General features: G+C 33.3%; 3 protein-coding genes and 1 pseudogene across 4 annotated transcripts in view; 1 reads left to right on the forward strand and 3 right to left on the reverse strand.

Moving 5' to 3' along the window:
- LOC117688438 (putative 2'-deoxynucleoside 5'-phosphate N-hydrolase 1) overlaps positions 1–26,317 on the reverse strand; it is a 361,826-nt gene that overhangs the window by 126,206 nt on the left and 209,303 nt on the right. The window lies entirely within an intron of this gene.
- The window catches only part of LOC136276429 (cytochrome P450 3A19-like), a 49,251-nt pseudogene continuing 27,845 nt past the window's right edge, over positions 4,912–26,317 (reverse strand).
- LOC117688436 (cytochrome P450 3A24-like) lies at positions 13,900–16,085 on the reverse strand. Its single transcript, XM_066088475.1, has 5 exons — positions 15,778–16,085; positions 15,242–15,338; positions 14,799–14,851; positions 14,367–14,463; positions 13,900–14,129 (listed from the first exon to the last, which is right to left on the reverse strand). The coding sequence occupies exons 1-5, from the start codon at positions 15,849–15,851 to the stop codon at positions 13,953–13,955; spliced, it is 498 nt and encodes a 165-aa protein (XP_065944547.1). The 5' UTR covers positions 15,852–16,085; the 3' UTR covers positions 13,900–13,952.
- On the forward strand, positions 18,734–25,149 carry LOC136276433 (D-beta-hydroxybutyrate dehydrogenase-like). Of its 2 annotated transcripts, none has more exons than XM_066088382.1 (8): positions 18,734–19,005; positions 19,202–19,314; positions 19,473–19,595; positions 19,980–20,083; positions 21,413–21,485; positions 22,044–22,076; positions 23,693–23,743; positions 24,834–25,026. In XM_066088382.1, exons 1-7 carry the CDS (start codon positions 18,848–18,850, stop codon positions 23,701–23,703), a joined length of 615 nt encoding a protein of 204 aa, XP_065944454.1. In that variant the 5' UTR covers positions 18,734–18,847; the 3' UTR covers positions 23,704–23,743; positions 24,834–25,026. The 2 variants fall into 2 exon arrangements, with proteins under 2 accessions (XP_065944454.1, XP_065944452.1); XM_066088380.1 differs by having other exon boundaries at positions 18,756–19,005; positions 22,015–22,076; positions 24,834–25,149.

Consider the following 26,317-nt stretch of genomic DNA (forward strand, 5'->3'; position numbering starts at 1 on the left):
TAAAATACCATTTCAATGACTTAATTTTCTTGAAGTAATGCATTACATTACCATTACATGAGTAAAGTAATGCATTACCATTCCATAATTTTGTGAAAAGTCAATAAGTTTTAATTTTTTTTTTAAAGATTGCTGTTGCACTTTTTAATCATCACAGTTTCAAAGGTTTCATCTTTAAGCTGCATCATGCCGGGTTTGAAAATCTAAGATATAAATGTACAAGCAATAAAAAAATCTATCCGTCCAAACTTTTGTACTTAATATACACCACAGAGAGAGAGAGAGAGAGAGAGAGAGAGAGAGAGAGAGAGAGAGAGAAATTATTTTCAAATGGGTTACAATACTGGAAGTAATTTTTAAACTTTCAGAGATCATGGTTGGACAGTGCATTATCTTTTGCTTTTAAGGGTGTATGTCTGTTCTCTATTCTAATGGAACACAGCCTAGAGACGGTTGGAATTGAGATGTTTAGCACTAGATTGTTTTGATACTCAGATTATCCTTGGGGCAATGTGTGTTGTTAACACATTCTTCACAGTAAAGAATTCATCAAATGCACAACTGATTGGAGTTAATTTTTCCAAATGACATAACATTCTTAATATTGACAATCTATTTGGATTTTAAGTCATATTTTAATCATACACCTAAAAAAACTGCTTTTTCTTATTTAAAAAAAATAAATAATCAAATACAATTTAACTTAATCAATTCATCACCATTTCATGAAAATGAACATGCATAAAAAAATAGTAATGCAAAGAGTAATGCAAAGTATTGCCATGTAATGCCAGCATTACACTAGATTTTGGAAAAGAATGCACTTCATGTTCATGCATTACCATTACTTGTAATGCTAAATTTGTGGCATTACACATTACTAGCATTACTTTGAAAACATATAATGCATTGCAATGCATTACCATTACATATGTAAATATTCTTTCTATAACGAGGCCTTATATACGATCTAATCAAAGTAAATAGTTATTAATAATTAATTTTTACTAACGTTGCTGCTACTCTTTAACCGTATAAATCTTAAATCATTTGCATTCATAAGAAAACTGAAGAACTAATCTGTGAAACTTTTTAGGATTTTATTACGTAGATATATATTGGAAACTGTTGTGCGTATTCATACAAGCATTGAATGCTTATTCTTGGATGTCGTCGGTCCTATGACACACCAAGCGGTGCAGCCAAATTGAATACTGCGCATTAGCGCGGTGTGTCAAAGGACCGACGACATCCAAACATAAGCATTCAATGCTAATATCTTTATTTTCATACTGATATTTGTTTGTATGAAATTTTGTTAATCGCCGCTATAAAGCTATTATTTGCGCCCTTAGTCAGGGGTATGAAACATACATGGAACAACCATATTAACTTCCTCTTGAATTAGCTTCCGCGAAAAACAATTTAGTGCCAGAAATTTTGTGGATAAAATCTTTTTCATTAAGGAATAGATATATATATATATATATATATATATATATATATATATATATATATATATATATAAATAATTGTTTTTCAAAAGTACATATCAAATCGGTTGTGTATGATTGAAAGTTTCATTTAATCTAACAAAATCAAATATACTCAAAACACGTAAAGACGTTTCTATCTGTTCGCATTATGCATTAATTAGCAAAGTGTGTCCATAGAAAATTAAACGTTGCACATTTCCAATGCAAACCTTAGGGAAAATATACACTGAATGTAAATATAGTGTATTGCAGCATTGGTGTCTTTCAAATTGTAGATTTCGTGGATAAAGTGGACGTACATTGAACAATTTACATTGTAGTAGTACGGGGCAATAGGTGCATGATGAACAACGACACGCAAGTGATCACAGACAGTGTCATAATAATATAAAGTACCTACTAAATAAATTTTTACCTCTTGGTTGGGTAGAAATGAAAAAAATTCTTCAAGAACAATAATAATTTCGTTTAATGTAATACATTGATAAATAGATTATCCAAGTTTGTTTACTAATAGTATCCATTTATAAACTACATTAATTTTTTTGTAATTATAAAATTTAATTTTACGTTGGGAAACTGATAGGTGGCATCAAATATCAAATGGTATTTGTAGTGCTTTCTCAGTCGTGTCACGTTCCATTTCAACAACTGCACCGGTTGTAAACAGTACAGGTCCGCCCCTAACCATTCACTTTCTTCTTGGTAAATTCTACTTACCGCTAATTGGCAGTTGATGCTGTTTATACACTGCATAAACATAACAATAAGATTTTAGAGAACAAAATTACTTTGTTACTTAATACTGTGTGAATTGGAGTATTTTTTTTCAAAAGTGCACACTTGTGACAACACATGCAGAATGTACATAGAACCGTGTCTCTACAAAGAAAATGTGGGTTAGACTTGATAATTTTAGTGCATGCGATACTAACAATAAACTTGCAATTCACTGCGCACGAAAAATCACAGGTTTTGAAAAAAAAATATAAACCTACATCCACACATGGTCCATATATCTTTTTTTTCAGTCGGTTTAAATTAAATGATTAATTATTATATTTTTATTAATTTAACGAGGCCGGGTCTAATTTGTTATGCCCTAGATGTTCTACTGATATGATTATTATTTAAAGATTTAAAAAAGAAGACATTTACCACACCGTTTGTTTAAGGGTTCATTTTTAAGTTTGTTAAATTTTAACATAGGACCCTATGGGATTTTGCTTAAAATGTATTTATTTTGCACATTTTTTACATTTTTTAACAACTTCTGCCTCAGGGATTTTTTTGTGTTCTACATATTAAAGTAATTGCTAAAAGGCATCAAATGGAGAAAAAAAACCTCCTGGTTTGTTCAAGGGGTCTTATCAAAGTTTTTTTTTTGTATGACAAATGTCCAAAATTTGTCCTATGATGGCTATTATTTACTTCACAAAGGCGGAAATGGTGATCTTTATAGTATAATTAAAACATTCAGACATATTTAAGTATTAAATAAATATATCACATCACATATTAAGGATCATTAACATAAAATATATGATAACTGTTTTGAAATATATGATTTAAGCTATATTGAGGCGGGTTAAGAAAACGTTACAGAAGGGATAGGCTTGCTGAACCCTCTACCCGAGCCCATATATAGTTTATACTTCGAGAGCTTTATGTTTATTCCAAAATATGATATCAATTGTACTCATCAAACTAGCTATTTTCAACAAATTTTGCTGAATATTTGCAGTTGAATCTATCACGTCATGGCGTCAACCAAGCGAAAGGATGACGCCATAATACAAATGAAACGCTGCGCGAAAGCGTGCGTACTCGATCTGTACTCGGTCTCGTTAAATTTCTTTTAATTATCGAGGATTATTTCGTGTGTTATATGTAATTCCACACAAACCGTACTGAAATGTAAATCAATATATTGTGTCGTAGTGAATTATCAAACCCTAATGACTTTAATTTTTATTTTTGTACTAATTTAATTCATGCATTCCTTTTTGTCACTAAATGTATTTTATTTTGAATACATTCCATTTTCCACAGAAGCCGGCGCATATTCTGGATTCTATTATCAAAATTTTTGTTTAATAAATATTTTGTTGAATTGGGTGCATTTTATATATGGTCTGGGGTGTTTGTGTATAGTGTGTGGTTGTGTGTATGGAGTGTGTGAGTGTGTGGTTATGTGTGTTGAGTGTGTATGTGTGCGGTTATGTGTGTGGAGTATGTGTGTGTATTCTCCACTTTAGTTTCAAAGGTTATGTCATGCAATTTTAAATGAAAAGGTTATTTTGGAAGATTGTCTTTCCTTACATGTAGGAATCAAGAGATGAATTATAGTGAACAAAGAAAGCGCTAAAGTTACACAGACACATATACAGCGTATAAACAAAAAACTTTGGATCAAAGTGCTAAAGCCTTATATAAAGTGTATTTGTTTGAATTTTATTGTATAATGAATTTATAGAAGAGGGTCAATGTTTATGGTTTAGTTTTTCCTCATATCATATTCGTAGTTTTATTGTCGATAAAAATATTGAGAATGGTAGTACATGTAACTTACATAATTGATTTTATGTTTATAGTGTACATGCTATTTTATAAAAAAAATAGTATAAAACATATATAAGGATGTATAGGAAGACATGTTTTTTTTTAATTATTTAAGATACATTTTATTTACATAGCATGCATTGAAATGATATTCCTTGGTTGGAATTGCCATATTCATATTTTGATAGTGAACAAATGACTTAAATGCTCTGTGAATACTATTTAATTTACATTTTGACAATAACTTAGCTATGTTATGTGACTACGTAAATAGGAGGGATGTATATCTGGTAACATTGTTAACTATACATTTTATTTAATTGACTCGTGGAAATGATTTTGTTTAGTTATGTTAAGTTGACTGTTAACTAAATTGGAATAAAAAAGAATAAAATGGTTTCTTTATTTTCTTTAAAAAGAGCTGAATGGCCATGGTCGTGGTCATTTAAGACCAAATAAATCTCCTTTTGCTAAAGAGCTCTGTAAAATTTTAGAGGAAAAAATTGATGGCTTTTTCTTTACTGAATATAGAGTTGAGGTAGATCTTGTGACTAATTTTAATGACCACTCAGTGTACTTCAACACAATATGAGCTCATTTAAAAACGGACTAATGACTTGCAATTTTGTTTCAATTGCATAATCATCATTTTAAATCCATTTTATTTAACATTTACCTTCAAAATTATTACAAGCATTTCTTGTTGTTCATTACATTTTAGGAACAGAAGATAACTTTACAAGCAGAAGTACCCCCTTTTCGTCAAGCAGCAATTTTACGAATAAAATTTTGCATAGATTTTTTATATAATTAGTTTTGTTTACATTGTTAGGGCACCATAATTTTCAATAGAACTCTTTCTGCATGTTTTATGTATATTTCAAATGAAACGCTTTTGTGATCCTTGGCGAGCTGTCTTTTAGCTTCGTGACTCCAACAACAGTTTGACGCCGTTTTCTGGCTTCAGAAGGTTTGCTTTGGAAAGCTTCAAAGGAATCTGGAAAATCAAAGTATATGTAATGTAAAGAAACGGTTAAATGTCATGGAATATGCCATGCATTTTTTATGATAGTACTCAATTCGTATAAACAGGTACACTTCTTAAAGGGGCATGGTCACGATTTTGGTCAAATTCTATTTTTATGTTTTTATTATTTACAATACTTAAGAAATGCATTTCTAATGATCAAATCAAATTTTAGAGTCAATCGTAGAGTTATAAGCAAGATACAGGGCTCACAATTCTTTGTCATGTAAACAAGGCTCGTGTCCTGTTTTTGTTTATATAGGTTCAATATACCAGTAAAAATCTTCTTCCAGCTTATTTGTATATCTTTTTTTATTTTAAGCATAGATAAACAGTTCCTTATGTTTAAAACATTTGTTTTAGGTTTAAAACTGAAATTTTTACTTCAACGTTCAAAATGTAAACAAACGCTTTGTTTATATAGCGAAGAATTTCAAGCTCTGTTACAACTCGTTTTTAACTTAACAAATGACAATTAGATTTCGGTTGCCTATTAAAATGCCTTTCTGAAGCAATGTTAATATTAGAATCGGAAAAATAATTTTTAACCAAAATTGTGACCATGCCCCTTTAAAAGACTATAAACATTCACATTCGAAACAATTGAACATACAAATCTAGAAAAAAAACAAACCAATAAATCCGGTGCATTTATCGAACAAATCTAAGTTTTATCAACATTTAGAACAAAACGAACTTTTTCATCCAATCAGGAGTCGCTTGATATTCTATGAAGTGATGTTTTTAATCAATAAGAATTTCTTCAAGTTCCAGCAGTCACGTTTTGATTGACAGCTAAGGAAGCCGTAGATAAAAGAGATATAATATCTGATTGGCGCCGACATTTTGGTCAAGCAATGAAAACGTGGGTTATGTTCTTTATTTACATCATATAATGTAAAATTTACGCTTCGCGCCCTCTAAATGGCGTAAATTTTACTAAATATGATCGAATTATTAAATAAACGACCACTCGCGTGTCGAGTGTTAATCCAATCATCAATAGTTTAGCTTCTTACTCACTTCTGTCTCTTCACACGTTTTGAATCTGTAGTGTTGTAGATTGGAGACAATCGCTAACCGCATCTCGACCTGAGCAAGGCGCATGCCTATACAGCTACGGGGACCATGTCCAAAGGGTAAATAAGCGTATGGGTGCCGCTTAGCCTTGTTTTCCGGAGTAAATCTTTTAATTAAATCATAATTGACTGACCGTAGAAATGGTTATTGATCAATGAAGTACATGCATCAATAGATACTCATTACCGATAAAATATATTTTAACAAGTAAAACATATACAACATGACACATTTTAATTGTTGAACATCTTAATTTTTAAAAAGGACAATATACAATATTTCTGTCATTTAGCTATAACATAATATGTCGTATAAATTGGTACCTTTAAGGATCAAATCTGGTCGGATTTTCCCAGAACCGTGAGTCCCTGTGGATACTGTAGATTGGAAAGGAGATGTCCGTACCTTTGGGAACAGTGTATCCTTCAATCACAATATCCCTCTCTGCAAGTCTATGAGTCCTGCAAATGTCATTATAGTTTATGCAGTTTTTGTGCCGTTAGAATGTTAAGAATAATATAGTTAATGTAAATGTTATAATTAATGGTGATTGAAAACTATGGAATTCCAATTATTCTACTAGGAAATTTGATATTGAACTATTATATGTAGTAGCTGTGATCTGTAGCTCACTGGTCTGTAAAAAAAATGGATGAACAAATAGATCGACAGTGCCACCCATTGAAAAAGGTGTGTGTTTTATTACACACAATAAAGCTATGTGGCTCTCAGTTTACGTAAGTTTTAAAATATATATTTCGAACAGACAAAAAATTATGTCTCTTTTCGCACTTGAGTTTAAATGTACCTGCATGCTGACGGATACAGCCTCAGAGTCTCACAGAAAACTCTCTCTAGGTACTCCAGTTTCTGGACATTGTCGTAATTAGGTGGCTCCTATCAATGTATGTTAGCCAAGTCGTATGAAAGTGAATAGCGATCGTTTTGCATGCGTTTCGCTCGGGTGACATATCAAACAGTCAGTTTAAATTTTCGTATTGTAAAAAAGTATCCGTTCTCGTAAAATAAATTTTGTGCTCTTATTTGTTATAGAAAAGAAACCATAGATTGCAATATTCTATTGCATAATAATCAATACAATAGTGTAAGATCTGCAAAAATAACAGACCTTGCCCATAATGGCGTCTATTTCTTCGATGAGTTTTTCTTAACAGTCGGGGTGAGTGGCCAGATTGTAAGCAGTAAAGGCCAAGGCATTGGACGTGGTGTCGTATCCCACCAACAGAAAAAGAATAGAATTACCCACAATCTCATCCATAGTAAGGCTTACAAATCAATAAAATCTTGGAAACCATGTGTAATGTGAAATTCACTTACATTCTAATCTTCACTTTAATGACGCTCTATGGTGAGCAATTTCATCATTATATCTGCCTTAAACTTTTAAATATGATATGTTGGGCTATAAACTATTATTAAAACTTCAAACAATCTATGTTTATAGTTCGCTTTAAAATTGAACATTTCCTTTTATTTTTGCATAGGGTTCTTTGCTTAAAGGAAGTAAACATGGCCTAAAATGGCAACGGCCATCCAGTCCTCCTAATGCCCTTTTTTACATACATATTTGACCACAAATTTATTATTATCACGTATTCATGCAATTGCTATTAGGAAGTATTTAAACTTACTTCTCGTTTTCCATTTGTTTTCATCTCCTTCGTAGCTATGAATGTTTTCGGACTCATTGACGCCTGTGTCATGATGTGCATTCAACATCAGCTGCAGCAGGTCCACGGGCTTCTAGTAACAAAAAAATCCATATCAAAATGAACATAATTATTATAATCGAAGCAGTTTTACTAAAAGTACAACGACAGTAGCCGGAAGAATGACAGAATCTCCAGTCGATTGAAAGGTGACATTCCCAGCCAGTATAAAAAGGTATCAATTTTTGGAAATATCACTAAAGCATAAAGAAGAGGAAAAAATATTGTGTCACGTACAAATAGAAAAAGATGTCTCAGAAATTCTGAAAACAAAATGAAAAATATATTTCCATTTCTTTTTATGTCATGTAGGGTCTTCCGTTTATTCGCATTAAAAGAAATATACAGGATGAGATCATAAAATCAATGCATGTACATTATTAACATGTCATAATATATTTACATCGGTTTTTGAGCACTTCATGAGAATCTGAGAGGTCATATTATTTAAAAAGACAAGAATGTATTAACTTACGAATAAGTATCAAAATCGAAGTAAAGGAAATGTTTAAGAATTTCTTAGTCATTGTCCGGATTTTTTTGAGAGTCGATATTCATTCCAAAACCAGTTGAAGCGATGACATCTAATGTATAAGCGCCAAAAACACTGAAAAACATATTTGGTGTTGGGTTCAGGGACAACACGTGTGACTACCAAAATGGCTACACAGGAACTACCTTATTTTACAAATTCATGCGCAGTTACACGTTACATACAAAACCAATATGATAAGAACAATAGATTCCGGATTCAGATATAACATATCCTCCCCCCTTAATATCAATGTCCACAGATACACAAATGTTTTGGTTCATTTCTTGAATGTAACATATAACTAAATTTTACAAAATTTCAAACTTTTGAATTCACAATACTGAACTTAATGAGGATTATTATGCCTCAGCACAAATAAAAAACACAAATTCACATCACTGTAATCAGGCGCTCAGTTGGTTTGCGAATTCGTGTTGGGTACCGTCGTTCCGCGGTAGGCGTCTGTAGCACAGCTTGCCTCGTCTCAACAGGAGATTTGCTGACGACGGAGCGGTCTGTCTTCGGAGTGTCCGGCACTTTCAACGGCGATGACGGACGATCTGACACTTCCGGTGAACCGGTAGGGTAGGTAAACGGTACTGCAGGTGTTTCCATCGGCTGAGAATAGCTTTGGCGCAATGTGTCTTGTGCAGTTTTCTCTGTCAAGGTTTCTGAAGCTCTTCTCATCTGGTTCACGAGCCGACGCCACACTCCTTCCTCCTTGGTCTTCACCTCGTATGTGAGTGGTCCTAAACAAGACGTTACTGTAGCAAGAATCCATGGTACACTTCCTCTTAGTCTCGAACCATCACGGATTGTCCAACGGTGAATTGGCGCACGTGGATCCTGTGTGTTTCGACAGCTTCATTTTGTCCTGTTTCTGTCGCACTTTATTGCTGGTGTCAGGTTTCAGTAGGTCCAAGCGTGTTCTAAGGTTTCGCCCCATAAGTAATTTCGCAGGTTTCTCTCCTGTGGTAGCGTGTGGAGTCACTCTATATGTCATGAGGAAAATGTCAATCTCCATAGAGGCTATTTTGCTGTGTTTCTTCATGGCTGCTTTGAAACTCCTCACGAAACGTTCGGCCAGTCCATTTGTCCTGGGGTGATAAGGTGATGATGTCACATGTTTCACTCCATTTTGTCGCAAAAATGTCTTGAATTCATCAGCAACAAATTGCGGTCCATTGTCGGAAACCAATGTTTTCGGTAGTCTGAGATGTGCGAAGATATCTCTAAGGACGTTGATGGTCGCAGTTGCTGTTGTTGAAGACATGCGCACAACTTCTGGCCATTTTGAATGCGAGTCTACCAGAATGAAGTACATCTGTCCTTTAAATAGTCCAGCAAAGTCCACATGAACCCTCTCCCACGGAGAACCAGTCCATTCCCAGGGATGAACAGGAGCTGCCTCGGGTTTTGGTAAGTATTGTTGACAATCAACACAGTGCTGACACATTTCTTCAATGTCGCTGTCAAGAGTGGGCCACCATACATAAGATCTCGCTAAGCTCTTCGTTCTGACGATTCCTGGGTGACTTTTATGAAGTTCTGTCAATATTTCACTTCGAAGTGTTGCAGGAATAACGACTCTGTTTCCCCAAAGTAGACAGTTTTGTTTAGCAGTAAGTTCCTTGCTCCTATTCCTGTATGTTTTGAAGTCGTTCTCAGGAGGAAAGTCACGAGTTCCTTGTAAGACAATGTCTAGCACTTGCGATAAGACTGGATCACGTTGTGTCTCTTTTCTTACAGTGTCACAAGTAACAGGTAAGTTTTCAAACTGTGAAGAATAAAAGACATTACAAGCATCAGTTTCTTCATCTGTACTGGTACTGGGTGCAGACAAGGGTAGTATTGATAATTCATCTGCGTTTCCATGATTTGCAGTATTTCTGTATTCTATGCTGTAATTGTGGCTCGATAAAAATATAGCATAGCGCTGCAATCTAGCAGTTGTCATTGCAGGTAGCTGTTTTTCAGGGTGAAAAATGCTCACAAGTGGTTTGTGGTCTGTGATCAACGTAAAATGACGTCCGTACAGGTAAGTATGAAATTTCTGTACTCCCCAGTAGATACTCAAAGCTTCCTTATCGATCTGGGAATATGCCTTCTCCGCCTTTGTCAACGAGCGAGAAGCACACGCAATGGGACGTTCGGTTCCATCTTCCATGACGTGTGAGAGTACAGCCCCTATTCCGTAGGGTGATGCATCAGTAGCTAGCCGTACAGGTAATGTCGGATTATAATGGCACAGAACTTGTTCGGATGTGATCAGTTCTTTCACTTTTGCAAATGCGTCGTCACATTTGGCTGTCCATGTCCACTTCTTGTTGTTCTGTAGCAACTCGTTGAGCGGTCCAACTACTGTAGCAAGGTTCGGCAGGAACCTATGGTAGTAATTAACCAAGCCCAAGAATGAACGTAATTGGGACACATTTTCGGGTGTCGGTGCATTTTCAACAGCGTTTGTTTTCTCATTTGACTTGTGTAACCCGGCTTTGTCTATCACGTGTCCACAATAGCTAATCTGGTCTTTGAAAAATTGACACTTGTCCAGGTTAGCTCTTAACCCATACTGTTCAAGTCTCTGTAACACAAGACTGAGGTTCTGCAAGTGTTCCTCATCTGTTGATCCTGTTATGATCATGTCGTCCAAAATACACTTAGTTTTCGGAATGTTTGTCAGGACTTGATCCATTGCTCTTTGCCAGATAGCAGGTGCTGACGCGATCCCAAACGGAAGTCTGTTGAAACAGAATAGTCCCTTGTGGGTGTTGATGGTGAGTAGATTTCTTGAAACTTCATCAACTTCCATCTGTAGATAAGCTTGGGTCAAGTCTATCTTGCTAAATTTCTGTCCACCGCCTAAGGATGCAAATATGTCTGCTATTTTCGGTAACGGATATTGTTCGATCTTCATGGCAGGATTTAGAGTCACCTCGTAATCGCCACAAATTCTCACTTTGCCGTTCGCCTTAGGTAAGGGTACGATGGGTGTAGCCCAATCGCTGAATTTCACAGGTGAGATAACTCCTGCTTGTTGTAGTCTGTCGAGTTCTTCTTCCACACGTGGTCTAAGTGAGTACGCAACTTCACGCGCTTTGCAAAATTTCGGGCTGGCGCCATCCTGTAGAGTAAGTTTCCCTCTCATGTCCTTGAGTTTGCCGATGCCTGGTTCGAACACTTTCTTGTGTTTGTCTAGGATAGCTTTCACTTTCACGTTCTGTTCATCACATCTGATGGATTTGATTTCTTTCCAGTTGAGCTTCAACTGCTGTAACCAGTTCCTCCCCATGATAGTTAGTCCTTGATTGTTTACAACCAGTAAGTCTAATGTTTCTTTCTGATTATTCAGTTCAACCATCACTTTTAATTTTCCAGCTGGTTGGATCTCCTCCCCACTGTATGTTTTCAGCTTTGCGTTTGTGTGAAGAAGATTGTATTTCTTGAAATACGTTTCAACGTTTGCTTTGGATATGATCGAGACTGCCGCACCGGTGTCCAGTTCCATAGGGATTTCCACACCCTCGATCCTCGGTGTCACCATAATAGGCTCCACGGATACTTTGTTCACGCCAAAATGCAGCAGGTAACTGCTATGTTCATACTCGTCACTGTCGTCACTTGTTTCTTCATCAACATAATGGACTTTTCCACCATTACTGTCACGTTGTTTCTTAAAACAAACTTTTTCTAAGTGTCCAGGGTTGTCACAATATCTGCATTTAGTGTTCAGATGTTTACAAGTCTTTGCTTTGTGGTCTCCACCACAACGGTAGCACTTCCCCTGCATCACAGGTTTGTGTGTTTTCTGTTTTCCGTAGGTGCTATTTCTCGGTTTGTTTACCGTAAGTTTGTGTACCGTCTTCCGTTTTCCTTGGAGTTCTAGTGCATCACGACTTGCTGTTTCCATAGCTACTGCAGTCTGGATTGCGCGTTCGAGCGTTAGTTTTGGCTCCGCCAAAAGCTTCTTTTGAATATGTTCTTGCTTTAAACCGCACACAAACCTGTCTCTTAATGTCTTATCCAGTGTGTCACCGAAGTCACAATGGATCGCCAAACACCGCTATGTACACTGTAACAGTTTCCCCTGCGCCTTGCTCTCGTTTATGAAAACGAAATCGTTCAGCAATTTCCGATGGGCGAGGGCTTAAATGGTCTGTTAATTTCTTGATGAGTTCATCGAATGTCATAGCAGCCGGTTTAACTGGCGCGCACAGATTTTTCAGTAGAGTATAATGGCGAGGCCCAATTATGGAAAGAAGTGACGGAACTTTTAAATCGTTATGTACGTCGTTCGCTATGAAGTATTGTCCTAACCTTTCCGTGTAAGACTCCCACGTCTCGACCGCCTCGTCGAACGGGCCAACTTTCCCGATGATAAGCGCCATCCTCCGATCCTCGTCGCCAATATGTTGGGTTCAGGGACAACACGTGTGACTACCAAAATGGCTACACAGGAACTACTTTATTTTACAAATTCATGTGCAGTTACACGTTACATACAAAACCAATATGATAAGAACAATAGATTCCGGATTCAGATATAACATTTGGCAATTACAATTATTAAATGTAAAGGAAATTCTTTTTTCCAAAAAAGTAAGGACATTTTAAAAAAGTATAACCTATGTGAAATAAAAAGGGTATTATATTTTATTTGTCGACACAGAACAAAAATGATTTAATAAGCCAGTTGTCATTTTACAATTTTTTTCTTTTATATGGTTAATCTCTTGACATCTAAAACAAACAAGAAATTTTAATAGATTTCGTGTGAAGGTATAATCATTTTGTTGGTCATAAATTCAATATTGTTTTAAGTGGACAAAAGGCGAAAACAAATGCGACGCATCGTACTTATAAATGAATAGATTAACCATATAGAGCTAGGCACTACCCACAAAAAATGGGAATCTAAATTTTTACAGAATACACTAGAATACAAGTCTATACCATTTAGTAACATTTCTATTATTATTCAGCCACCATTCATTCAAATTTGTACAGTGCCACAAGAGTGTGTAATGATGCTAGGTAATTTAATCATAACGTACTCTTTGAAGTCTATTGGTTTTCTTGTTTTGACACTTTCCGTCAAGTTATCCAACAGTTGTTCATATTTGGCTCTAAACAAAGGCTCCATCTGAAATGCATGCATCTCTTATGATTTTATTCTGTATAATACGAAGTCAAAGTAGTTTATAAATAGAATTCTTAGTTTATTGCAAGTATACTGAACAGTTTTTGACATTAAATTATATGAATAAAAGTATTTCTTTGTTACACATATCCCACAGTTTTCTATTGTACATTAACCTTTTACAGGATACATGTATATTGTATATAGGATTATTTTCGCGTCGTGTAATTTTTGCCTCTCTACACTTACAAACGGTTTCGTCTAATAATGAATTAACCCACACACAGTTGTGTAACAGGATATAGATTTTGAGATATTTGAATTTGTCCGGTATAAAATTTGTCAATTTAAAAAAAAAGAAGAATGGGAAAATAAAACGGGATCAGTCAACAACTGGTTTATCAATCATTACATATAAAAGCAGTAATGATAAAACATGTACCATTCTCATTTTGCCGGAAGAGAATGTCGGTAGAAGTGTGTTTCTTAGAAACCGCCTTTGGTCATCGTTGGCATTAAGGAGTGAATATTTCATTTCATTTCTAGGTAAGAATGTCTTCTACAAAACACATAAGAATTTTGCACACAATTCATGTACTCTAAATATAATCCAACAAATTTTGTCCCACATTTTATTTTAGTTAATATGGGTGTTAACATGCCCACATGAATTTGTTTGTTGTATGAATCTTCACAGATATTACTCATTCTGTTCATTCAACATACCCATACTTTAAGAGAGAGAGAGAGAGAGAGAGAGAGAGAGAGAGAGAGAGAGAGAGAGAGAGAGAGTTACAGGTCGGTTTGGTGTTCTTGAGAACTCTTTTACCATGATGGCTTTGATTGTGTCAGGGTTGGAGACTAACAAAAGGGGGCGGTGACCCATATATACTCTGTAAAACATCATAAGCAATACAAGTGACGATGCAAATGAACATGCCATAATCCATTAAGACTTAAAGAAGACACAATCGAAAACACCGAAAGCAAAAAAGACCTTAAGCAAATCACAGCTATCATTTTCCAAACAGAAAAAAAGAGGAGAAAACTAGTACATTTTTAACAGCTCAAATTTAAATATAAGCGTTGTGTTATAAGTGCCAATCAAATACTTCAGATTTAATCAGCTCTTTACAAATACTAAGAACAATGGAGTATATATTAAGATTTGAAGATCTGAAACGAGCCATACCATGTTTAATGTAATTAACATGTAGTATTTACTTACCCAACTATATCACCATATTTCCTTGCAAGCTCTTGGTCTGTAGGAGCAACGCCCTGCAAAATGTAGATACACATGAAATCGGCTTAATTTGAATGTAAATCATTATAAGTTTATCTGTTCATTTGATAAGCATAACATATAATATATTCAAAAACCAATCAAAAAATAGTAAATTCGGAAATAAATGAATCGAAAAAAATTGTATGAGTAGTTTTAGAACTCCATATAAGATGTAACATTTTTTTTGCCGTAAACTGTAGTTTACCAAGGGGAAGATTCATTTATCTTGGCATAAAGTTTGCATATTTTACTATATGCTTATATAAATTAAGTTTTTTAAACGTAGGTTAACATTTTAAAAATGACAACAAGTTCTCGGTACATTGTAGTTTTCTTGGTAATAACTGTCTTCATTATGTATTCTTTACTCATCATATACTTACCGTCCTTCTGTATTTTGGTGAAATTCCTACAAATGGTGTTGGCAAGGGACCGGGAATTCCGTATTTCCGAAACAAACTGTACTCCCATCTGGAATACCTGAAACTCAATAAAGCCGAACAGTTTTCCTTATTTTTAAAATACGAAATACATTATCTTTTTTTTTGTTCAGGTTATCTATTCAATTTTGAAATTTGAATAGTATTTTTATGAGGTAACATGGATTTGTCTTTATGGCTCAAAACGAACTGCATAAAAACGCTTTACCGCATTCTTGAGATCTTCTTATTTCTTTGTTAAATGGACAAAGCTCGTGTTATGTTTACGTTAAGTCACGGGTGAGTATAATTTGTAAATTCATAATGCCATTTGTCTCAGTATATAAGTATGATTCATGCACATTTTTACTGTTTACGTACATCTTAAGTAGGTCACTCTAGGCAGATAAAAATTGGTGTTGCTTGAATATAGTTCATTGACGATATTAACACAGCAATAGAAATTTAATGTTTTAAAGAAATAAAGAAAGTAAACTCACAGATATGCTAACATACACAGCGAGATACAAACTAATATCCAGTCGTTGAAACACAATTTGCCCAACATGTCCATTTTGTGTGATTTGAAATCCCAAGGGAAGGAAATCAAAGTATATTCGTCGTCTGCAAAAGCTAGTGTTATTCTCGACCCACTGATATCAAAACAGAAAATTTAAACGAGAGAATGAATGTATATGTGTGCACAATGCACAACACTCAACTATACGTAAAGATAGAGACCATTACCTAAGCAAACTGACAACGGTGTTTTTTCATATTTTGAAAACGGTTTATTTTTCAAGCATTCATTAATTTTTGATGTTTTTGACTTAAACTAGCCTGCAATAAATTATCCTTTCTCATCATTTTGAAGGCAATGGTTTACAAATCGTTTCCCACTACCATTACATTAAATATAAGAAAAAAAGAACGATGATTTAGTAAAGAAGACATTACAAATAGAAATTGCTCTGCGCCGGGCATGTTTTCATTGGTGCGCTAGCGCAAGAACATTCACAATACTACCCAGCCATGTCCAAAGGATTAATAAACTTAATCCAATCGCTTACGTTTGTTTTCTGCAACACATGTTAATATTGTTTGACCTCAGAATAGCTGATTAATCATTTAGTTCAAATTTATAAATTGAAACAAAACTACAATATTAAGTATCGTGTTGTGCAAGTGTATTGTCTAATTAGAAAACATACCTTTTGTAAATAGTTCATTGACTTGAGGCGACTACACTATATATATACAGACCCTGAAACGTGCTACTACACCTCTAAAACGAACTGTACCGTTCCGTACAAGGAACGAGCCGTACCGTTCACAAAACGAAACGTACCGTTCACAAAGCGTACCGTACCGTTAACAAAACGAACCGTACCGTTCACAAAGCGAACCGTACCGTTCAAAAAGCGTAACGAACCGAACCGTGCAACTGATGTAGGAGCACGTTTCAGGGTATGTATCAAACTATAAATGCTATGTTGGCATAACACATGCAGAACACAGCGATATTGTTATTGCATGTACTATACTGTCTTTTATACTAGATTGTGATAAGTAATTGTAAAGTTTGACTGTTGTCGTATCTTTCAAACGAGTATTTTCAGAAATCTAAAACATCTGCTATTTAAAGCATTTGATTGGACATTTATTTAAGATACATAAATCTCATACATGTACAATACAATGAAATAAATACACGTTAACATATTTGACTCAAAATTAGAAATGAATGTTTATATTGAATTGTTTTGCAACATTATCTCATAATTATTATCCTGTTTACACTTCAAGAACCGTCTTACTATAAAAAGTCAATGCTTTCGTAGTAAGGAGTTATAGAACATATTTTATCACTGTTTTAGAAACTTTTATTTAAGGATGACGAAAGCAATTCGATTTGCGCAGATACATTGCGCACATATAAATTATATTCAAATATAAAACATTTGTTTTGATAAATTTAATCATTTCTTTTGATCTTATGTATCGAAAGAAAAGAAAAAGAAATAACATGAATAAAAGAATATAATTGCATATGCTGTCTTTGTCAATAAATATGCTTCTTGATAGACATTTTATTATTCTAGTTTCGTGCAAGAATGTCTCAGTTATTTTGTCTGCATATCCGCTGCGTGAGAAAAGCAGGAGATAATGCACAATCTTGCAGTCACATGACTCCTTAAAGCTAAGGGGTCATTGATAGCAAGGTTACAAGTTACATAACAGTAGATAAGTATCACCGGTTACTGCACCTCTTGATACAAGAAATGAGGCCATTTGCATCGTGTTTCTGCGATTTGCATGTCTGGAAAATTTTTGAATAATTATGTTTTCTAAAATAAACGATAGCTGTAATTGTTTGTAACGATTTCATCCAGGGATCTTACCGCAAGATCATAGCATTGTTAAATCATATTCGCAGAGTGACATGATATTCATTTACAAATATTTTTTTAAATGGTATTATCTTCTTTCCCTTTGGCATTTATCGTTTTCTTAAACAGAAAACGTAACGAAAATCACACTGACATTTGTTTTTAAGAAAGGTGGTGTTAAAAAATAAAGTTAAAAGGAAAAATACAAAATTTTTAATAAACAATACCAAAATATTTACAGCAGACTACATGTTCTTTTACGTGAAAATCAAAAGTTGGAAATATAATGGAATATGACAATTACAAACTGTCAACCATCTCAAAAATCCATAAAACGAAATACAAATGCAAAGCAGAGCAACACGGACCTCTAAATAGATAGAGGTAGGATCAGGTGCTTAGGATGAGTAAGCATCCTCTGCAGGAAGATCACATTTGCCATGCGCCCAATGTCATATAGGTAAAAATGTATTTATTGGGAAAAATGTCGTAATTTGGGGAAAATATCATGATCGGGATAAACGGAAAAAATCCGTGGACAATTCGTTATTCAATCAATAGTCCAGAACAGAACAATCACGGACCTCTGGAAAACCCCAGAGGCAGGATCAGGTGTCTAGGAGGAGTGAGCATCCATTAAACATGTTTTAAAAAGTTGTTATCTCAGAATGTGAAATGTATGCATGATATTGCATAAAATCAGAACAAGGACATTTAAATGACGTCACTGGTCTATAAAATAATATTGCATAACAATTTGCTGTTTAGTCGAATTCAGATGACGGTGTTTTAGACGATACGAAACTCAGGTAAGAAGTTTTCATGTAATCAAACTTATGTTACCTAGCTGCTAACTATTATTACTATATCATTAAATACTCGTTACTTATATATTAAGGGGCTTTAAAACAATGTTGTTCGTGTATAATATGGGATGATGTCTACACAAATTTAAGAATTTGTTGTTCTTAAGCAATATGAGATGCCATACTTGCCATACTAATTTTTTATTGCAAGATTTATTATATTTTGTAAACAATAGTAAAAAAAGCGTATTTATAGAATCTGATTAAATTAAACCCAACAAAATCAAATCAAATCTTTGTTACATTGAGTTACAGTTGAAATAATCTTAATCAATATATTACACCTTAAAAAACGTTTGCAAGACCAGGTTGAAATGGAACTTCAAGGCAGAACAGCACTTGTGACGGGCTTTGCTGGCGCCATTGGATCGGTGATTGCTACATCTTTAGCAAATGCCGGATGTGACGTCATTGGGGTAGACAAAGTGAAACATGATATTGTACGGATGTCCATCGATGAAATAAAAGCAGAGTAAAGCAAATTTATTTTGAAATGTTTAAACATAGACAGACTAAACTTGCTTGGTTTTCTGCTTTAAAAGTTAAGATTTTGTTTCCCTAATCATTAGCGAATGATTATAAGACGGAATGCAAACATATATATCATTATACTCTATAAGCAATTAAAAAACATTTCTGTTGGTTATATTTTCCCATTTTTTCCACAGAAGTAAACGGAATGTTAAATACTTCCAATGCGACCTTATAAACAAAGAAGACATCCATAAGGTTTTCCAAGATCTGAAGTCTGGAGATGTTGACATTTTAGTTAATGCAGCTGGTATATATTCATCCATCCATCCATCCATCTATCAATCTCTCATTTATTTATTTATCTATCCATGTTCACCTATCCTTTTCATCATCCATTCATCCTTTGATTCATCCTTCCAGCCAGCCAAAAATAATTTACCAAATCATTCAGTTATCATTCTACAGGTCGATTATCAATCAACAAGATTGAAGATTTGTCTGATGATGTTTGGGATGAAGATATAGGCCTCAATTTGACTGCACCATTCGTATTGATAAAACTGGTTATTGGCTTAATGAAAGATAAAGGTAAAATTAAATAACAAAAATATATGTATTCTATGTTTATGTTTTTAAGCTGGCATAATAAAACGGATTGTATTATATTTAGAGACAAATTGCGTTACTCTTGCATTTAAATTGGGTGAAAGTAGGATATTATTAAAAATGAGCGAAAAATTGCCCCAGGTTATGTTCTGACCGTGCAACAAGAAATTAGAGTAACTACTTAACAGATAATATATGCAACAATGGAAAAAAAATTCGTCTTTTTGGTGTTCGGCTTCTAATACATTGTGCATAAATGTACCGAGAAGACGATTTTATTTCTATTTATCAAAAATAAAAAGCAGATTTTATTTTATAGTATATAAATAATTTTTTTCCTTTTTTGCTGTATTTTTCTAATTTCAGGTTGGGGAAGAATTATAAACATTTCTTCTATTATGGGAATAAAGGCAACAGGAAGTATCTCAAGTTATATTGCCTCTAAGACTGGTCTTATTGGACTCACGAGGGTAAAACTTTACTTCTTTCTAAACATTTTCTAATAGCCTCTTCATGTGTTGTTTTATTATGTTTCTTTTAATGGAGTTTTTGATTTAGAAAATTTTGTTTGAAAAATCCCCAGCCTGTTTCTTCAATATTTCCTAACAGCTTCTTTAATCGTGTATGTAATAACATTGTTAACCTTCCAAGGGAAACATTCTAGTCTGATTTTAGAAATAAAAACAAAAACAAAACAAACAAAAAAAACAAATTAACTATATTAAAATGTTAGGAAATCATTAGTTTCAAAGAGTGGAATTGTTTTTTTTTCATTTTTCACAAGTGAGTATAAATCGTTAATTAGTTTACCCCGAAAAATACATTCGAGATATCTGTTCTACTTAGCATTGATCGTGAAAAATTTCGGTTTTCATGACCAATGAAGAATATGTTTAAGGAAGAGAGAAAAATAAATTCGAAGACATTCGGACTAGCGAACATAAATCTTAGTTAAAACGTTGATAAAAAATAAAAAGATTATTCAATATAGGTGAAATTTTTTACCAAAAAATAATTATTTTCTATCAGAAGTTTTCAATTATTCTTTTGGTAAAGGAAAATGTCATTTCTCTCCAAGAGAATACTTTAATTATGGTTTATGGTTTCAACATCTATGACTATGATGTACTTTAAGTTTACAAAAGACATTATGTATACACATCCTTATCGTGTTGTTCTAATACTTGCTATGGAGTTATCATAAGGACAAGTGTATAAACGCCTTTTCCTATCACGTCTATATGAAACCAACGGCAATACTAGACTTTGACCAATATTAAACTTTTAATAGAACAAATTTCAACATCTTTAAAACTGTTTGTATAAAACGCATCAATAGTTCAGATTAATATAATCTATAACACAGATGAGCAGTCTGGCCTGATTTAGCAAAAAATGGTGGCATGCAAATATATCTGCTCTGCATTTGTACGTTCTTAGTCAATCAAAAATAGGAACCCATTAATAGTTATCCGTTATTTACTGCCATATATATTTTTTCCATTGCTTTTTCACTTCTGACAAAAAAAAAGAAATAATAAATATATGCATTGATCGCATATTGTGGATTCATTTAAATTCTTGGGGGCCAATGTTCGTTAATTGTGGGTATTTTATGCTTATTTGTGGGGATGCATTTTGTGGATGCGTCGTTCTTTAGTTTCAGTTACGATGATAACTCCTTTTAAATTTGTTTTCATTGAGGATGTAAATGCGTGGGAGAGGGATACCCACGAATACCACGAAAACTAAGCCACTACGAATGATTATAATTTCACACTATTCTTTTATGTTTACAGGCAGTTGCTGTAGAGTGTGCAGATAAAGGCGTGACATGTAACGCCATCTGTCCTACGGTTGTGGACACACCATGTAAGTTTCTTTTTTTGTAATCATAGTAAGGTAACTTGATTCTTTTGGTGTATCAAATGTTTGTCGATAGCTACAATTCAGCCTAAATGATTCTACTTTCTAACAGTACATGTAATACAATGTGCCCACACAATTTGAAATATTAGACCTGGTCTTGTGTTGATTTTTTGTTGATTTTTTTAAAAATGATAATAGATATACCTTTCCAGTCATTCATTTAAAATGAAAAATCACATCACAAATCAACTTTTGCATTTGAAAAACGAACACAAGCATATTACAGAATGCTTTATTTTTTCAGTATGTCAGTATATGTTTCGTGTTTTGGTCGGATGGGGTATTTATCCTTTAAAACACTGTTTATTAGTGAGCGTTTTTGATGCATTAGACATACATTGTACAGTGTATTACGTTTTAATTTTTGATCAACCTTTAAGCAAGTTTCTTAAACTGCATATGTAGGCATACAATACCACATATATTTCAAGTTCTGGTTTCTAATACATTATGAATTTTATTGCATCTGTAGTTAATACATCTTTTCTGGAACACCTACAGACAGCTACTGGAAAGAGCTACGAGGAAACAAAGGTACCTTTTTAGAGTAACTTGCATCAAATTATTTTACATAAAGGTCTATGGGCACACGAATATTGCGGGTTTTTTGTTGTATCATACGATCTCAAAAAATCGAAATGATGAGCGTGTCTGAGAGAAAAACATGAAAATGGTCCAGAAGCTTTTGTAAGCTATACGTGGTATATATGTATAGAATTCATACAAAGTAACTTTTCTCACATGATAAAGGTATAATGTGCATGGGTCTGTTACAAAAAGAAGCACTACGGACTTCAAATGAAAACTGGAATTACACTGTTTTATCATTTATTTATTTTTTTTTTGGGGGGGGGGGGATAAATTACACATCTGAAATGAATTCAAATTCTTAATTGTTTGTTTTGTTTTGTTTTTTTAAAGAACATGTAAATACTTATTAAACATGTAGTCAATACAACTGATATTCCTTTAGACTAAAATCAAAAAAGTCATAAAATTGAAATTGTGCCCCATTGTATATGTTTGGTGGGCTATAAAGCTTAAGGTCAAGATCTAGTAAATGAAAGGTGTCTACAGGTTAAGGAAATTCAAGATATAAATTCTTTTAATGATGCTTCATAACAATATCTTTGTTTCATAGGGTGTACCGGGGCTTAAAATGTTGGTAAACACTATGAAAAATCATGTTTTAAACAACCATTTTCTACTTAATATGAACGGTAAAAGTAAGGAATCTCGGAGTTTTGTCCATTTTTGACTAATGAAATATATCTGGAATGCCTACAGTCTCTCCAAAAACAGCACCAAACAAGCTCTTGACCTTCTCTCTAAAAAGATGTCAAATTGAGTATAGGTACAGGGATTAGTTTAAATATAGAATGTCAAAATATTGTTTATTTTTCACATAATTCCTTTAAAGCCATAAAATACAGGAAAAAATTCATTAAATTGATTATGACGTCATAATGGTTCTAGCACCAAAAACACACTCTAGAATCATTTGCTAGATCTTGACCTTAATTATAAATTTTAAAAAAATACAATCAATGTAAAAAATTAATATTAATCATCTTTAACATATATGCAAAAGATATAATTAAGTTATAATGCAACAATCTTTTTGTAATGATGAAAGATAGCCCTGCATTTTTTTTATTACATGTACCAGCGTCCCTTAATTTGCAATTATATGTTTAAAAATATATTGTTGTCACTAAGAATAAAAACAATGGACGAAATGTTTAAATGTGTTTTAAACCTTGAAACATCATCGATCTTTTATATACAAAGCCAAATGAAAAAGTCTATGAACCTTTTTGAACTATTTAAAATAAAAAAGAATTTGCATGTTTTTCTCTGAGACAATCTTTTTAATTTTACAAAACTGATAATTAGATAATCATATTCGCTAAATTTATAATGCAGATACATGACAGCAAACATTTTGCAAGACGTAAATGTACAATTCCATTTATGCACAACAGTGATGAAATTATGTTCTGTAAAATTAAATTATTGAATGCTCATTATCTTGACTTCGCCCATACAATTATTAATTACAATGCTAACTGTAATTATAAAAGTTTCCTCTTTGCATAATTATAGTTTTTTGTTTTTTTTAAAGTTTATTATTTTTTGTGTTTTCAAAGGAGGCGGCTAGACAGTCACACCCAACAAAACAGTTTACTACACCTGAACAGGTAAATATAGTACTTATGCACTTACAATCACGAGGTTTTCTAAATCACAAGAACAAAATTAAAGACACTTTAAAAAAATGATCTTTTAAGAATGTTGTCATTGCCATTTAAAAACCACTTTTTTATTCTTTTGATAAAAATATGTGTCTAAAATATATAGAAACGCATATTTATTTTAAATTAAAAGTTTCGAATTGTTTTATACACAAAAAGTTTAGTTTGTGGTTTAAATATAAATCTTTAACGCTAAAGACAGGTCTGATTGGTACCATGTCAACCTTTTTTTATTTACTTGACATTACGATGGGAATTTTGAACAATGTTTGAAAACCCGTTTTCTTTCACTGAGGACCTATATTACTATATAGCTATTGAATTTTGATGACCCTAAGTGCTTTCCTGATTATAAACCATTTCAATATTGAAAAAAAAATGATTAATTGAACAAAAGAAACAATCAATCAATTAATCAATATAATTTATAATTATCTGCAATAATTCTTTACTTAATTCTTCATAAAGACAAAACAAAACAACAAAAACAAAAACATCAAAAATCCCCAATTGCTCTTTTACAATGTATCACCCCCCCCCACCCCTCAAATTTAGTTAAACAATCGCCGCAGGGTTTTTTTCTTATTTCTCACCTTCCTGTTGTTAGAACCATTAACAGTTTTTCTTTTGTTTTATATTCTTTTCTTTTAATAACCTGTTTACTGATTGATTTTTTTAATGAAAAATAGAGATATTGAAACTTGCCTAATGTCGTTAGTTCACATTGAGGGGGGGGGGGGGGGGGGGCGGGGGGGGGGGGAGTCTTTCAATTGCCTTAAATTGTTTTTTAATTTCAATAAAATGACTTACAACTTTAAGATTTAGTCGAAGGGAAATCGTTTGAATCATAAACCATAAACTAAGTTATTAGGCGGAAATACCTTAATTTTTAAGAAGAATTAGGTTTTGACTTTCTATATTCATTATTATGTTCAATATGGTAGGGAGTGTCAAATCAAACTTGAAAAGAGTATCGTTGATAACACACCATCATTGAAGTTGCATTGCTGAAAGATCGGTATTTTTTCCTATTTAGATAGCTGACTTAGTGGTGTTCCTTTGTTCCCCAGCAGGTCAGAATATGACTGGGACAGCTATTCCCATAGATGGCGGAGTAACCATCGGCTAAAGACAATACGGCTGAAAGCGACACCTGTGTAATGTAGAAATGATATATACATACAATCACCATTTCGTGTACTTTTAATTAAAACCCGTACAATCTTCAATTCCAAATCACTGAATATAACTCCCACAGTTATATAGTGTTATTAAACACATATAGAGTGTTTGCAATGGTGTTCACACATTCGATTAACGAAAACTAATAAAATTTATCATAGACGACAGGACATAGTTTTGTGTTTGTTGTTCAAACAATGCTCACATTTGTAAAACATTTAAACATATCATCGAAAGATAGATTTTTTTGATTGCCAACACTTTTTGTTTTCTTTTAAACAATGTGAACATGATGATGATAACATTAATTCATCTTTAGGATTTAACTCTGTTTAAAACAAATTACTTTAAAAAAACTTAAATTAAATCTGCCATCAGCATACGTTTGAAAAATAATCCTTCCACGGTCATTTAAAGGAAAGATTATCACACAAGACATCGGACAACGAATACGATACTATTTGGACTAACTTAAGAAAACCCCCAAATATGCCTGTTCCCAACAGTCTACTAAAATGTGAGAAAGGAAACCAAAAGGTGACTAAAAGTACACAAACCCTTAAATATTGCATATTTTTGTCATTAAAATTCAATTTTGAATTAATTCACAATATTTTGAAAGTCTCACTACAACGATTTACATCTGTAAATCAATTGACGTTTAATATAAACAAGGAGTGGGTTCTATGTCCTCAAAACTGTACATGAGAACAAAACTCATGTTCAAGTATTTATAATCCCAAGCCCGAAGTTTACATAACTGTCACAGATTGGCCGTGCTGGTTGTCAGAAAGAATAACTAGTTGAATAATTAACTACATTTTAATGTTCAATACATTTGTTTATCTTGTAATTTAAGTTTTACAAAGAAATATAGTTTTTTGTATGTCACTTATTGGCTGGTCCGTAATGGCGACCTCGGCGGGCTCAAAAAACCATCCGTCCGTGTATCCGTGTAAGACAGGCCAAAGTTGGTGAATCTTGACTGTTGAATAGTTGAATGTTGACTGTTTATGGTGGTTCCATTTTTCTAAAGGCTGAGTTCCTTGAATACTGAATACTGCAATACTGGGATCTAATAATAGTATACATTTCATAACTGTATATACCATACATTGGGGTTATATTCTATGCACGTTTTTCCACATACATATACATTATTTTACACACATATTTTACATGTATTTACTAGTATTATACATGCATACTTTTACTCATGTTTTACTTATATATTTTTACACTCGAACTTTACACATACTATATACATTATACAAATAGCATGTTAACATATACACTGAATTCACGCAATTACTATACACACTTTTTACAATGTTTACG

The sequence above is a fragment of the Magallana gigas genome, chromosome 1 (genome assembly GCF_963853765.1).
Source record: "Magallana gigas chromosome 1, xbMagGiga1.1, whole genome shotgun sequence".
Taxonomy (NCBI): Eukaryota; Metazoa; Mollusca; class Bivalvia; order Ostreida; family Ostreidae; genus Magallana; species Magallana gigas.